At 44.6% G+C, this 16,402-nt stretch overlaps 1 protein-coding gene across 1 annotated transcript in view; it reads left to right on the plus strand.

Annotated features, from left to right (window-relative positions):
- Zgrf1 (zinc finger GRF-type containing 1) overlaps nucleotides 1-16,402 on the plus strand; it is a gene marked incomplete at its 5' end in the record, with an annotated part of 95,048 nt that overhangs the window by 49,969 nt on the left and 28,677 nt on the right. The window contains 8 exons of the mRNA XM_023710167.1: nucleotides 155-351; nucleotides 1,900-2,039; nucleotides 4,924-5,067; nucleotides 7,507-7,621; nucleotides 9,008-9,258; nucleotides 11,807-11,966; nucleotides 14,123-14,200; nucleotides 14,579-14,726. Of these exons, the coding sequence (XP_023565935.1) occupies nucleotides 155-351; nucleotides 1,900-2,039; nucleotides 4,924-5,067; nucleotides 7,507-7,621; nucleotides 9,008-9,258; nucleotides 11,807-11,966; nucleotides 14,123-14,200; nucleotides 14,579-14,726 (1,233 nt within the window). The remainder of the gene's footprint in view (nucleotides 1-154; nucleotides 352-1,899; nucleotides 2,040-4,923; nucleotides 5,068-7,506; nucleotides 7,622-9,007; nucleotides 9,259-11,806; nucleotides 11,967-14,122; nucleotides 14,201-14,578; nucleotides 14,727-16,402) is intronic.

Below are 16,402 nucleotides of genomic sequence, written 5' to 3' on the forward strand. Positions count from 1 at the left end.
AAAAAAAGAAAAAAAAAAATAGGAAAGATGTTTGTTTTTTGTTTTTTGACGGAACCAGGGATTCAACTCAGGCCCTTGCGCTTGCCAGGCAAATGCTTATTCTACTGAGCTATCTCCCTGGCCCCCCTAAATTTTAATGTCTGTTCCCCTATAGGGTCGTCTCTTTTATGCATGTGACAGACCCAAAGCTGAGCAGTGTAAGTTTTTCAAGTGGCTGGAGGAGGTGACACCCAGCAGGGCAACACCAGAAGTGTCTACACCTAGTATGGTTCTGAGCAACCTGAAGAGCCTCGGCTTGTTCCTGCGAGGTCAGAGGATCCCAATCTACGAGGAGTGCCAGCTTCTGGTCAGGTGTGTTTCATGGTGCCAAGTCACTGCCTGTGACTGCACCAGGGGACAGCGACCGAGTGGTGTGATCAACGGGTTGAAGGAAGTAGAGACAAGATGAGCATGTCACGGAGAGACTGCCCAGTTGTAACTAAACTGAGAATGCTTCTTGGAAGCTCTTGGCTTCTCTAGGCATCAGGCGGGTAGGCAGATCAGGATAGCTGGCAGTAGATTATTTTCCAGCCTGTTCTAGGTCTGCTGTGCAGTCGGGGATCTTCTGCCCAGTCCCAAGGGATGCCACCGAACAATCCACAGAGTCACCTTTAGTGGGTAGTAGCTAAGAGATCATTAGACGGGATGGAATGGGGGATGCTTTTTTTGGAAGTCCGTGTGTTACAAGGATACGGTGAGTATCTGCATGGTGGCATGAGAGCAGCTCACAGGCTCTCTCCTACGTACTTTGTTATTTCCTTTAATTGGCACAGTGAGCTGTAAACTAAGGAGACAGTGGGGATGGGTTGTTATTCTCACTTCACCACTGGCGAAGGGGCTTTTGGATACTTCTCTTACCACTGTCTCTTAAGATTAATGACAATTCTTTTTTTTTTTTTTTTCCCCATTGGCATTAGGAATCAAATCCAGGGCCCTCACAATGAGCTATATCCTTGCTCTTCCTAACTTTTTATTTTGACACAGGACTTTGCTAAATCAATAAACTGCTTAGGGCTGGTGAGATGGCTCAGTGGTCTAAAGCACCTACTTAGAACAAGCTTAGCAAAGCACAGGGACCGCGGTTCAATCCCCCAGCACCACATGCCAGCCAGCCCCGCCCCCTGGTGGGCTGAGCTGACCACACACATACACACACACACACACACACACACACAAATAAATGAATAAAATTAAAAAAAAAAAAATAAACTGCTTAGACTGGATTTGAACAGTCGACCCTCTCAGGGTGCTGAAACTACAGGACCAGACAGAACTAGGCCAATTCTGTAAGGGTTGTTATTTTCTTCCTTAGATAGAATATATAGTTTGTATACATGTATGAAAATATATAAACATATATAACTGTATTTTTTCTTTTTTGTGCTATATTTTGAAGGTTTTAAAAAACTTTGGCTAAGAGTTAATACAGAGCTGTCCTCCCTCATGCACTTATAATTCCAGTTACTGGGGATGGGGAGGGGGGAGGATCACATCTTCAAGGCCAGCCTGGCAGTTCGGTGCGACCTGTCTCAAAATAAAGTGAGAAGGGCCAGCTATCACTCAGCGGTCTTGTGCTGGCCTGGCATGTGAGAGCCCTGTAATTGAAGCCTGGCATCCCCCAGCTCATACATGTGTACAAGCATGAAATATACCTTAATAGGTAAATTATTTTTTTATTGTTGAGGATTGAACCCAGGCCTTTGTATTGAGCTACATTTCTAGCCCTTTTGAGACAAGCTGTCATTAGGTTGCCCAGTCTGGCCTTGAACTTGCCATTCTCCTGCCTCAGCCTTCCAGAGTGCTGACATCTTAGGTATCCACCACCACAACTGGTTTATTTATGTTTTATTCTGTTTTCAGAAAAGGATTTGATTTTCAGAGAAAACAGTATGGCAAACTAAAGAAGTTTACTACTGCAAATCCTGAATGTTACAGTGAACCCAAAAGCAAGCTTTATCTTAAGCTGAGTCGGAAAGAAAATTCTTCAGTCTATAGCAAAGGTTAGTTGATGGTGCAGTTACATACAGCTGAATAACTGTCATGTACAGGAAATTTTAGAAGTATGGCTTAATAGCACTTTCTCTAGTACACTATGGTATAATGAATTGGATCATTTCTAAAAAGCATATCTTAATTTTTTTGAGCTTTTAAAAATTTTATCACAAGAATGCCAGGACCTGGGCTGGGGAGATGGCTCAGTAGAATAAGTGCTTCCCTGGCAAGCGCAGGGGTCTGAGTTCAACCCCTGGTTCTGCAAAAAAGCCCCCAAAAAAACCCCAAAAACAAAACAAACAAAAAAAAGAATAGCAGGACCTGTTTATTAAAAAGTCACATTAAATTCTTGGCATCATATAAATACATATATTGATTCAACCATATCCTGACCTGTTACAGAAAATAAGCTGAAACATGAGGTAAGTTCACATCAATACATCTGTCATTATCTGCTCAGTTTCACAGCAGCACACACGTGTGTACCCACAAAGATGGATTTCACCAGAGTAAGGGCTTATGTATAGGAAAGGACACAACCAGGGGAGTGAGGGACAGCCCGTGGGCTGGGAGACTATGTGTTGATAAGCAACCAATGTCCAAACTAGGTGAGGAACTCGAGCAATTTGGTGAGAAAAAGGATCTGGCTGCAAGCATGGAGAGACTTCAATAAACACTTCCCTAGGAGGGTGCGAATGGCCTGCATCTTCAGGAAGGAGCGTAGATGGATGTCAGTCAGAACTTGAGCAAGGCCTCTCCTGCCTTCCGGCCCGTAGCAGCAGGGCCCATGTGGAGTGCAGAGCAGGGTGATGGAGTGCCTCTGGGAAAACTGCACTGGTAGAGGCAGTGCCTCAGAACCAGAATCAGAGCTGCCCTGTGGCCAGCAGTCGGCCCCTGGGGGGTATGTTCAAAAGAAAGAATACAGTTTTGCATCCTGAGTTGTTGAACATCAATTACAACAGCAAAGACCTGGCAACAGCCTGAGGTTCCTACAGTGAAGATTAAAGAAATTGTCATGTATGGGATATTATGTAGAATACATAGGGGGCCTGCCCGTTAGCTCAGTTGTTTAAGCGCCTGCTCATGCAAACGCAGTCAAGCGCAGGATACTGTGGTTGGATCCCCAGCTCCACCTGCCTTATCAGATTGCCCTTAAGGCAGGCTTGAGCCAGCAAAAAAAAAAAAAAAAAAAACCTCTCTGGGTTTGGGCCTCCTCACATTGACATGGCTAAGCACACCAAGAAGGTCAGCATTGTCGGTGAATGCGGGACTCACTATGGTGCCTCCCTCCAAAAATGGCGAAGAAGATTGAAATCAGCCAGCACGCCAAGTATACCTGCTGCTTCTGTGGCAAGACCAAGATGAAGAGGAGGGCCGTGGGGATCTGGCACTGCGGTTCCTGCATGAAAACCGTGGCTGGTGGCTCCTGGACCTACATAACCACTTCTGTGGTCACAGTCAAGTCAGCCATCAGAAGACTGAAGGAATTGAAAGACCAGTAGAAGCTCTTACTATACATCCCTAGCCTATAATAAAGGGATTAATTTATGTAATGAAAAAAAAGAATAATATTATCAGCATGTCTCAGTTACCTTTCTCATGGCTGAAACAAAATGCCTGAACCCACAGTTAAAGGAGGAAAGGTTTGTTTAGCTCACAGTTCGTGGAGGCTTTAGACCATAATAAGGTGCTCCAAGGCAGGTTGGTGCAGCAGAGGGGCATCACAGAGGAGAAATGTTGATTGCAGGCAGAGGAGAGCAAAAGCAAGAAAGTGACAAGAGACAGCCTCTTTCTGTCTTACATTTTATCCAGGCTACTTGGAGCAGGTAGCACTCATACCTTTAAACCTAGTGCCTGAAAAGCCCCACATGTGACTATATTAGGCTTTGGGGGAATGTCTAGACACAAGCTGTAATACAGTCTAAGTGGCTTTCAATAAAGAGTAAAGAAGTAGAGACATATATGATAGTATTTTGCATACAAACTAGTATTCTATCTAAGTGGCTTTCAGTGGAGAACAAAGAAAGAACTTAGAACTGTTATTTTTTTTTGTGTGTGTGTGGAACCAGAGATTGAACTCAGGCCCTTGCACTTGCCAGGCCAGTGCTTATTCTACTGAGCCATCTTCCTGACCCTTGAAATGTATTATTTAGCCTTACGAAGAAGGAAATCTGACGTTTGGGACATGTATAGGCTGAGAAGACTTCATGCTAAGTGAAGCAAGTCAGATCTGCACTGTCTCACTTGTGTGAATCTAAAGTAACTGAATTCAGACAAATAGTAGTAGGTGGTGGCAAGATTCCAAGGGTGGAGGGAATGGGGAGATGGAGAATGTAGACTAGTTAGGATGCAGCTCTTGTCCTGTACAACAGGATGACTGGGTATTCACAATACATTCATGCTGAGTGTGTGGACACACATGTGTTCCCAGGTATTTGGGCCTTGTGGGAGATTGAAAGATCAAGGCCAGCCTAGGCAACTGAATAAGATCTGTCTTAAATGCAAAAAATGACTTGGGTGTAGCTCAGTGACAGAGTACTTGTCTCACCTGCCCAAGGCCGTGGGTTCAATCCCAAGGTTCTCTCCCCACCCCACCCCATGGTGTGTACTGAACTTTGTGGAGGGAATAGATCTCAACAGTCCTCACCATCTGAACCTGAAAAGGTGACTGTCGGGTGGGGGCGTGATTCTTAGCTTGAGTGTGAGAATCAGGGCAGAACGGTTACTTGTGTGAAAGATGTGGGGCTGGGGTGTGGCTCAGTGGGACCTGGGTGCTGTTGGTGCAGTCAAGGCTCTGGCTGCCCCTGCAGTGTGCCCTGTCCATGAACGATATTCATTTGTTTACTCTCCATTCACGCTTGAGCAAAGCTAGGGAAATGCTTGTCCTTTCAGATGATCTCTGGGTGATTTCGAAAACCTTGGACTTCTCACTGGACACGTTCATTGCGTGCAGCGCTTTCTTTGGTCCGTCCTCTGCCAATGAAGTGGAGCTTCTACCTCTGAAGGGTTACTTTCCTTCCTGCTGGCCTGCTAACGGTGAGCATCTATGACCATCTCCTTTCCTCTTCAGGAGAGTGACAGGCGTGGCCTGTGCCCAGAGCCAGGACACCTGTGGGTCCATTTGATTCTGCCAGCAAGAGCACTTGTCAGGCCTAGCCTCCTGTGTGTGTCCCTGAAACACCTGACAGTTGAATGTATGGAACTTTCTGCAGCTTGTGCCCCACAGGGCTGACAGTAGCTTTGCTTCCTGAACCATCATTTAAATATTTTGTTAAAATTAAATTTTACACAGTATATCCTTGGTTTTTAAAAATATAAGCGTTAAATTGTGTGTGGTGGTACACACTTGTAATCCCAGCACTCTGGGAGGCTGAGGCAGGAAGATCACAATTTAAAGCCTATCCTGGGCAACTTGGTGATTTAGAGACTCTTCTCTCAAAAGAAAAAGTATGGGCCAGCAAGATAGCTCAGTGGACTAAACCTCCTGTTTAGGCAAGCTTAGGAACTGTGGTTTGATCCTGGCACCACATGCTGGGCCTGCCCTGCCCCCAGGGCATGCTGAGCTAGCTAGAGTCCAGGGCGTCACCACAGCGTGGCGTCTCCACGCCCAGTCTCAGTTGCCATCTCAGAGTGTCCTAGGGGTGGCGCAGGCCTGTAATCCCAGTTCTAGGGAGGCTGAAAGCAGGAGGATCTCCACGAATCTAAGCTGCTTAGTGAGACCCTGTAACAACCAAATACATAATAAAAGAAGAAGGAAAACAAAAGCTGAGGATGTAGTTTAATGTGAAGGTCCAGGTCTAATCTCTACTCTTTTTTTTTTTTAAATCTCTACTCTTAGCACTTCCAAAAAAGAAAGAAAAAAATATTAAACTATAAATTAGCCTTTTCAAATGATTTCTTTCTTTCTTTCTTTTTTTTCCCCCCTTTTCTTTTTTTATGCATTTTGGACTCGTAGTGATCCTCTTGTTTTCAGCCTCCCTAGTGTTGGGATTACAAGCGTATGCCATCCCGTCCAGACTGGCTCAGCCTGCCCTGGGAGTGGAGCTGGTATGGCATGTGGTGCTGGGGATCGAACCATGATCCAGTGCTTGCCTAAGCTTGCCTAAACAGATACTTTAGTCCACTGAGCTGTCTCACTGGCCCTCAAATGATTTTTTAATCAAGTTCTCATTCTCTTGGTTTATATGAAGGTATATTTATTGAACAATTCATTTTATGCTGAGAGGTCTTAGAAATATTCAGTTTTTTTATTTTTTATTCTTATTTTAGGGAAGGGTCTACGGGGTGTTCAGGGTCTCACTACTAGATCTGACTCATAGTGATCTACCTGTTTACAGCTTCCCAAGAGCTGTGATTACAGGTGCGCGCCACCACATCCAGTCTCAGTTGCCATCTCAGTGCGTCCTGGGGACGGGGCTTGGCACAGCAGGCCTGGGGACTGAACCCCTGATCCCTGCACCTGCTTGCAGGTGCTTTAATCAGTTGAGCTATTTGGCCAGCCCAAATGTTCAGTTTTGAGTGTGTCTTTTTATTAGTTTGTTTGAGGTAGGGTTTCACTATATATTCCAGGCTGACCTTGAATTCACATTGTAGCCCAGGCTGATCTTGAACACCCAGCAGTCCTCCTGCCTCTTCCTCTCAAATTTTGGGATTCTAGGCATGTGTCATCATGCCTGGCTCTTTAGCTTTTTGAGACAAAGTCTCACTGTGTAGCCCAGGCTGGCCTCAAAATTGAAGTGATCCTCCTGCCTCAGCCTCCTCGGGGCTGGGACTACAGGCACCACTGCACCCTGTGAGAAGTTCTGCATTAGACTAGCTACTCACCTTATTGTTTTTAAATAAAGAAATCCTTACTATTAAGCTGAATCCCTCTCTAGTTCTGGAATCTGTGGGCTTTTTTATACATTTTCATTTGTCTGTTTCTAACGTTTGAATTTGGTCTGTAATTAAAGACAGCATTTGATGATATTTTTCTAATATTTCATGTGTTCTTATAATATTTGGTTTTTAATTAAATAAATGTAGTCAACCAGTTTGCGTATAACCAAAGCCTAAGTAAACATTTGTCATGTTCGTATGGATATTTTCATATTTATTGGCAACTATTTCCTTACTGATAGCAGTTTTCTAATTTCCTGTTTTCTATTTTAATAAACCAAAAGAATGCATTAGATATTTCAGATTATACAGAAACTGCTGTACTGTAGCATGAGTGGTATGCTTAGTTGGCCACAGTGCGCAAACTCAGAAATCTGCTCTGTCCAGTAAGTGATGTCCAGGTTGGCTTGAGGGGCGCAGTTTGTGGTGCTTACATAGAGGGTGACAAACAGGTCCCATGACTCCATCGTGAAGGTTCGAGGATTTAGAGGTCCTTGGAGGTTTATTTGGGTCATGTGATTCAGAAGCCAATGAGCTCCGAGTTACAAGGACATTCCCCCCAGCCCCCAGGTTCTCACTTTTTCTGTCTCCCTCTAGTTGTGGTCCACGCGCTGTTGGTTTGTAATGCCAGCAGCGAGCTGACGGCGCTGAAAAACATCCAGGAACACTTTCACCCTGGAACGCTGCCCCTCACGCCGCACCTGTTAGCCATGTAAGCTGCTGTTTCTCTTGGGTGGTTGGTGTCAGAGAGGTAGCTGGGAATGAATGTGAAAGTAAGTAAAATCCACTCATGAGCTTTGCTAGTGGACTCTTCCTCCTCTTGAGACAAGGAGGCTTCTGCTTGCCAATATTTCATCATAAAGAGAGAAAGGGATCCCGGGAGCATGTGGGTGCATTCTGGCTTAGAGTGTTCCAGGCCTTAGATTTAGTCCTTGCTACAAAAACAAAAGTCAGCAGAAAAATTCAAAGATAAAAGATAAAAGGAATATGAATATTTTCATTTATTTATTATGATTTTGGCTAATAAGTTGCAATTGCTTTTTTATCAAAGGATAATTTTTATTTTTATTTCATTTTATTTTATTTGTGTTTAGTGCTGGGTCTACAGGGTCTCACTACATAGATTGGACTTGTAGTGATCCTCCTGTTTTCAGCCTCCCAACCGCTGGGATTACAGGCAGGCACCACCACACCCAGTCTCAATTACTGTCTCAGTGTGCCCGGGGGGCGGGACCGGCATGGCAGACTGGCAGCATACCTTAAAGGCTTATGCAAATCTTCATTTTTTTATTCTGCATTTTTAGACTTCATACTATTTAACATTTAAAAGCATCGTTTCACAGCTTTAATCAGTATATGTGTTAATAGTATGCTGATTTTACTTTTGCCATTACCTGTGTTTCACCTAGAATTTCTCAATCCACTGCAACTCATTTATTGCAGTGTTACCAAGGCCTTTGGAAAAAATGGTGACTTTATGTTCAATTCTTTAAGCTGACTTTAAAAAAGGTATATTTTTAATTTGAAATTTTATTGTCTATCTTGTCCTATTTTATCCTTTTTCCACTGCAGTGAAACTCTTGAGGGGGAGGCTTGAGACAGGGTCTCACTTTGTAGTTCACGCTGGCCTTAAATTCACAGTTCTCTCTCCTCAGCCTCCCAAGTGCTGGGGCATGGTGTGCCACCATGCCCTGTTTACCACAGTGAGATTCTAAATGAAAACCATCCATAGGATTCTGTTACATTATTTATTCATTTGGAAATGAATTCAAACATTATAAAAGTAAAATAAAATAAATAAAAGCAATCCATTTATTGCAGTATTACCAGATATAGAGGCTATATCAGTTTTCTAAGTCAGTCTACTGGTTAGTAGCATTGTGGTTTTTGTTGCGTGAAGGTTACTTAACCAACATGCAAACTGAGTCTCCAGCCAGCAGGCAGAGGGTGATGAGTAGGGTCTGTTCTCCAGTGCACCTGGCTGCAGTCCAAGTGCGTTCCTTGCATGACACAAGAAAGCTCAGCTGTGAGCAGTCTGCACTGCTCCTGTGATGGTCTCTTGTTTGTGGTTGATTTGCTGCCTTTCTTTTAAAACTAGGTCTGCAGCCCCGACAGCTTGCAACAAGAGCGCTGATAAACGAAAGTTCACCCCACCAGCCTTTGCCAGCTCACGCATGGCCCGGGTACAGGAGCCAGAGCGGGAGTGGGCACTACATCTGGCCGGTGAGCTGGGCCGGGTGCATGGACTGAATGAAGACCAGGCCGCGGCCCTGAGCCAGGTGGCCCACATGCTGGCGGCTCCCGGTGGTGCCGATGGTGCCTCCAGCCTCCCTATCACCCTCATCCACGGTAAGTGGCGTGCACATTCTGCCTGGAGCAGGGTCAGGCTGCACCTGTGCTGTCATGCACTAGCCAATTCCACAGCCAGTAGGTCTGCTCCTGATGCTTAAGCTGCTAACCCCTGAGGGGAGCAGGATGACCCACAAAGGCAGCAGTAGTCCCTGTTGGAGCAGTGCTGTCCAATCCTGATAGGAGCATCCAGGTCTGACCTGGGTATGTCAAGTTGCTGTGTGAGGGTGGGCTTAACTGCCAAAAGGGCCTTTTGTTTCTCCTTAACAGGTCCCTGCCACCCTTCACAGCAGCTATTCCAAACCCTCTTGTTCTCATAACCTCATCTTGCCTTGCCTTGTCCTGTTTGAAGCTGATCTTGCCTCTAAAATAGGAAATTAGCTGGGTGCATGCCTGCAATCCCAGCACTCAGGAGGCTCAGGCAGGAGAATCTCTGGAGCTCTCTGGGCTACCTAGTGAGTTCAAGGCTGCCTAACGTACATAGTAAGATGCTGTCTCATGGAGAAAAAAAAAAAAGGAAAGAGAAGAAAATTGAATTGTTTTCCTAAAAGAAGTAATAAACTTCTTTTAATGTCCTATACACCTTTTCTGAGGTACACAGTTTTAGATCTGGTTTTACCTTTTTACCTTTGCCAGTGAAGGGCCTTCATTCCCTCTGATAAGAGTAATGTGCTTATCTTGGTCTAGGCTCCTCCATAGCTCATATTTGCTGGCAGACCTGTATCCCAAAACTGACTCTGCCCTGTCCTGAGGAGTTATATCACATCTACATGTGGACCAGTGGATGCCTAGGAGTCATTACTGTTTTTCCTTATTCTCACTGTCTTCCCATGTCCCTGCATCCAGTCAGTCACGAAGCTGGGCCTCATCTTCCCCAGTGAGTCTGTCCCAGCTCCCATGTTCCCTCTGTGTGGCCCCTCCATAGCACTAGAGTACCGCCCATGTCCTGGATACATCACTGGTCAGTGATGTGGTCCCGGCAGGGTTAGCTAGCCTTTGTTCTCTGCCATAAAATGAGGATGATAAAAGCATCTCCCCTGGGGTTGCAGATTGGACAGTTGTTCATAGGTGAGATGCACGGGAAGGTGCATGGTGACTGGGACCCCCTAGCAAAGCCAGCATTTAGCATTGTTAGAGTTTTTATGATTATCTCACACAGTGCTTGAGCTACCTCTACTTTTACCTTTCTACATATTGTGACCCAGCTAGTTTTTCTAAAACACAATCTGCTGTCTGTCCTAGTGCTTAAAAATCACAGATGACTTCTCTAACCCATTCAGGTTTGTTTTGAGGCAGTGTGACTCATGTTGGCCTTGAACTATGAGCTCTCACTGCCTTTGAACAGTGTGTCTAGAGACTCCCCAAAGCCTTATGTGGTAGGATTTCCAGAGGTGGCTGTATCTGGAGTGTGTGATTACTATATTAGCCTACTTTTGGAGTGGGTGCTTCCCGCCCTAAGGGCAGGTAGCTTGGAGAGGGTTGTCACTTGCTGTTTGCTGCCTTTTGCTTGTGTGCTCTGCCAGGCCAGCCTACCTTGGAGCCAGCCACTGTAAATTGAAACCCCTCCTTGGGTGTAAGTTTTTTTGTTTTAATTTTAGGACAGGGTCTACAGGGTCTCACTACTACATCGGACTCGTAGTGATCTGCCTGTTTACGGTCTCCCAAGAACTGGGATTACAGGCATGCGCCACCATGCCCAGTCTCAATTGCTGTCTCAGTGTGGCCTGGGGCTGGCACGGCAGGCCCAAGGATTGAACCCCTGGGCCTTGGGCCTGCTTGCAGGCGCTTCAGTCCTCTGAGATATTTGGCTGGCCCAGTGTCAGGTATTTTGCAGAGTGCTCTGGGGGCAGGGTGGCATGGCAGGCTCTGGATCGAACCCCCATCCTCTGTGTATGCCTAAGCAGGCACTTTAATCTGCTGGGCTATTTGGCCAGCCTGGCCTGGGGTATTTTATTCTAGATTTGGCTCTGATACCTCTTTTATTTTACATTTAGTACAGGGTCTACAGGGTCTCACTACACAGATCGAACTCATAGTGATTCTCCTGTTTTCAGCCTCTCATGTGCTGGGATTACAGGTGCGCACCACCATGCCCAGTCTCAATTGCTTGTCCTGGGAGCGGGGCTGGGGCCGGCACAGCATGCAGGAATTGAACTGGCCACTAAACTCTGCCTAAGCAGGCGCTTTAGTCCGCTGAGCTATCTGGTCGGCCCATTGCCACCTCTTACTTTTAGGAAGCATTTCCATTACCAAAGCAGAGACAAAACTTCTGTCAGTGGTCCTGTAACAGCGTTTCTTACTGTAGTATTTTATCCTTATCCCTTCAACTTTTCAGCCTGTTAAGGTGATTATGGTCTCATTCTGGGGACGAGTGTGTTGATCATTCTTCTATTCCTGTGCCCACCATGTAGTGGGCTCTCAGGGTTTTAAACATGTTCAATAACTAAATAAAGGAGAACACAGGATGGATGGAGGAAATACTTCTGGTACTTTCAGAAATGTTGTAGAGTGTGGTCTTGATCCTTTCTCCTTCCTTTTAAATCACCAGGTGTTTTTGGTGCAGGCAAGAGCTATTTGCTGGCAGTGGTGGTTTTGTTCTTTGTTCACCTGTTTGAAAAGAGTAATGCTTCTGCAGAAGGAAACACACGGCCATGGAAACTTCTTATTTCCTCCTCCACCAATGTTGCTGTGGACAGAGTACTTCTGGGGTAGGTGTGCTAGGTGCTCTAGTGTTGGCTGTGGGGAAGGACAGTCACCTGGCCTTGGGGTTCCTGCAGGATCCATGAGCTGGTTCCAGGAGCAGTGACTGACAAGCTCCTTGCTGATCAGATGGCAAGCCTGGCAGTGTGGCACCATGGGGGATGCTCAGGTGAAAACTCTAGTCCGGCCCAGAACCCTCAGCCAGGGCTCTAGGGTGCAGGCCACTTCTCAGGGCTGCCTCTGTAGCATGAGGTCCTGGCTGTTGGATGGCCTCTTTCTAGGAGGATGGCCAGGTCCGCATCCTGCTTCATATTTAAAAACAATGGCTCTGAGCTGGGTGTGGTTAGCATACTTTTAATCCTAGTACTGGAGGCTGAGGCAGGAGGATTGAAAGTGCTAGCCCAGCTTGGGCAATTTAGCAACTTTGTCTCTGACCCAGGAGTTTGGGGTCTGTTGTTTAGAAGAATCTAAAATTAAATCCCAGAACTGAGCTATAGAGGCCAGTGTCTTGGCCATCTGCCCCTGTAAAGGCACAATATTAACAAACTGGAGCAATCTATGTAAGTCATGTTCCTGGTTTCAGTAAGAGGACTCAAAGAAGGCAAAAGAGATTATAGTTTGTGGTTACGTAAGATTTTATGAAAAATACAAAGAAAACATTATGTAATATTTTACTACCATTTCAGTGTTTAAATATCTGAATTTCAACATAGAGACAGCAAGCTTGCTTCATTTTTAAATTTTTTTGTTTGTGATATTGGATATTGATTTTTTTTGTGTATGTGTGGTACTGGGGATTGAACTGAGGACCTTGTGCTTGCCAGGCAGGTGCTTATGCCACTGAACTATCTCCCCAGCCCCTGATATTGGGTAATGAATCCAGGGCCTTAGCACTGAGTCGCACCTCCTGCCCATATTCATTTATTTAATTTTATTTTTTAGAAAAGGACTTGCCAAGTTACTGAATCATGCAGGCTGGGCTCAGACTTTGCTGTCCTCCTGCCTCAACCTCCCAGAGTTCTGGAGTTCCTGGTATACACCAGTATGCCTGACAGCATTTTATGAGGAGAAATATTCTGTAATTTAAAAGTCTAAACTTTTAAAAATTAACTTTCATGCTTATATAAATCAATATATATGTACAATATACATAAATTTTACGTGTTGCTTTCTTTTTTTTTTTTCTGGCGGAACCGGGGATTTAACTGAGACCCTTGTGCTTGCCAAGGAAGCACTTATTCTACTGAGCCATCTCCCCAGCCCCAACATGTTGCTTTCTAAACTTGGAATTCAGTAATATACAGTATTTTATATCCTGTTTTATAAAAACCATAATTTAAAAAAAACACAATTTTCTAAGATTTAGACAATGGTGGTACACACTTGTAATCCCAGCACGTGGGAAGCTGAGGCAGGAGGATTACCACAAATTCAAGCCCAGCTTGGGCTACAAAACAAGACCCTTTCTCAAATCCCAGGCCAAAGAAACAAAAACAAAACACAAATCTGGTAGAAGTTAGAATGGAGACAGTAGGTACGTCCTGCATACTTAAAGGGGATTGGAAACATTTTTAAAAGATTCCTTAATGCTTAAATCTCTCATCGTTTTTTTTTTTTTTTTTTTTTTTTTTGGTGGAACTAGGGATTGAACTCAGGCCCTTGCACTTGCCAGGGAAGCGCTTATTTCACTGAGCCATCTCCCCGGCCCTAAATCTCTCAAAAGGACTTCTGTCAGACTGTGATTAGCACAGATGTCTCAAGGGCTTGAGGCTGGACTCAGACCTTTCTGTCCAGGAAGTATTGTTTCTGTGTGCACTTGTCCTGTTGCGGTGGACAGAGCAGGCACAGTCATTGAGAAGGACTGCAAGAGCTTGGGTGTTTGTTTTGGTTTTTGCAGATCCAACCAGGGACCTCACATGTATTAAGTGAGTATATCTATACATACATTTGACCAAAAGTTATCAGAAATGTCTTTAAAATGTGTTACACAGAAATGATCTTACAGCTATAATACATTTACTTCAGTTGAGTGTAAAATATTCACATTGAGTTCGGTAACTCTAAAAAGTGTACAATTATATAAAGTTAAATTTTAATAACTAAATACTACAAGAAACTATATAGTAAATAATCAGGATCTATTTTATCTTGATTTCTTTTAAAGGCTTCTCAGTCTTGGATTTGAAAAGTTTGTCAGGGTTGGAAGTGTCAGGAAGATAGCCAAGCCGATTTTGCCATACAGGTAAGACTGCTAGCTTCTGCAGTTTGGGGAGTGTATAGTTCTTTGCAGTTCTTCCCTTCAGTCTGGTGCTGAATGAGAAGAGGGTGCCTTCTCCTCTTCTCACTTGACCCAGAAGATGGAATCTGTAGGCCACGGTGACTTTCCTTGGAACAGCCCAAGCTGCATCCCTCCAGGGTGCTTTTTTACCTGCTTTTTCCTCAGCCCAGGTTCACTGCACAGAGCCAGCTTCCCTCTTACTCTTCACCTTTACTTCTTCAAATAAACCTCACTTCTGTTAAAGTAAAAAGAAAAAGAAAACAGATTCTGTATTTTTCTCTTTTGTGATTCATGGAGAATAAAATAGGAGTATTCTTTTCCATAATTCTTTTTCTTTTCTAGCCTGCACGCAGGTGCAGAGAATGAAAATGAGCAGTTGAAGGAGCTCCATGCGCTCATGAAAGAGGACCTGACTCCTGCAGAGAGAGTGTGTGTGAGGAGGAGCATTGAGCAGCACAAGCTGGGCACCACCAGGACCCTGCTGAGGCAGGTGAGGTGCTGCTTCATTATATACTCCTCAGAGCCTCCTATTTTTCTCCGTGGAGGAGTATTTTCTGTAACAAAGCAAACAACTGTGCCAGCACAGTGAGCGTGCGTGCATGGATGGCATCCGTCTGGTCTGAGTTCTGTCTGCAATCGATGCACAGCAGTTTCTTGTTCATCACACCTGGCTCATTTTCTCTCCTCTCGATTACACATCTGTTTATAGTTGTGAGGGGGAAGTAAGGAGGTGGATTAGATTCAGTGCAAGCTCATGGAAATAGCTGTATTCTAGGAGAAACAAAGTTCAAGAAGCAGCTGTGGTCGGGGCACATTGTCAAGGTAGAGTTCCTCTTTGATGCTCTCCAGAAAGCAGCCTCGAGGGCAGGAATGCAGGGGCACAGACCCACAGAGCATCCAGCCAGTGTGGGCGTCAGCTGGGGGAGCCACTTCCTGCTGTGGGAGGACACCATGGGAAGGACAGTCGCTGCCTTCTTGGACTGCATGGGTCCTGGGCATTTTCTACAGGAGACATAGAGAAGGAAGCCTGCTCAGGACCTTGAGTTGGTGAGCAACTGCCACAATAATGCTGCTTGACAGATGAAATCTCAGTGCTTTAAATGAGATAACAACTGTTACTCCACAGATAAGTGGGGCTCAAATTTAGGTTATGGTTGAGTCTCAGAACAGTTGCCTGGGTGTGGTGATCTTCCCCTGACAGATGGTAGAAGTACACAAATATGGACCAGGTCACACAACTGAAAGCTTTGGTGTGTCCTCTCCACTACCTGCCCTTTACTATCTCAGCTCATGGCCATGCTTCTATTTTATGGCAGAGTCACAGGCAGAGGGTCAGTGTACAGGAATAATCTCACAGGTAGGAAGGAGATTGAGAATAGTCAAACTACGACAGGTTCTTATTCTAGAAGTCCTCAGGGTGGGTTTCACACTGATTTCTGTAACCTGAATTATGGAGAAAATTTTGTTTTGCTTTCTTTGGAAAGGCTCAAAACCTTTGTGTTCAGCGAATGCAAATTAGCTATGTGTGTAAGCTATTTACCATGCTATTCGCTTACCTGACACAACAGTAGTATGCAAAACAAACAAACAAAAAATGCAGTGTAAGAACAGTGTTCTGATCAATTGTTAAATGAGGCCCACTTAAAATGATCTGTTGCTTATTAGCATTATCTGTTCACAAACAAAAACTATTTTAGAGAAAATATATTTAAAAGCTTTTGGCTAACAAGTACCTAGTCCAATTAATCAATGAGACCTGACATTTATTTATTTATTTATTTATTTTCATTTATGTATTTGGTACAGGGTCTGATGCTCTGCTTTTCAGCCTCCCCAGCACTGGGATTGCAGGTGTGCGCCACCACACCTGGGTTTACTGGCTCAGTGTGCCCTCAGTGGCATGGCCGATGTAGCTTACTGGACTGGAGATTGAAACCTGGTCCCTAAGCTTGTCAAAGCAGGCGTTTAGTCCGGTGAGCTAACTCGCCAGCCCTGACACATTTTTTACAGTGATAACTCTTCACAATAAAACTGAATTTTTTTTTAAAGTTTGATACTGTTTTTTTTTAATTGAGAAATAAATATGAATGAGACAGTTTCACAGCTGATTAGTAGGACAGTTTTGATAATCAATACATTGTACATTGTTATCTTCTTAGTGGTTAT

This window comes from Octodon degus, unplaced genomic scaffold (assembly GCF_000260255.1).
Source record: "Octodon degus isolate 3935 unplaced genomic scaffold, OctDeg1.0 scaffold00016, whole genome shotgun sequence".
Classification (NCBI taxonomy): domain Eukaryota; kingdom Metazoa; phylum Chordata; class Mammalia; order Rodentia; family Octodontidae; genus Octodon; species Octodon degus.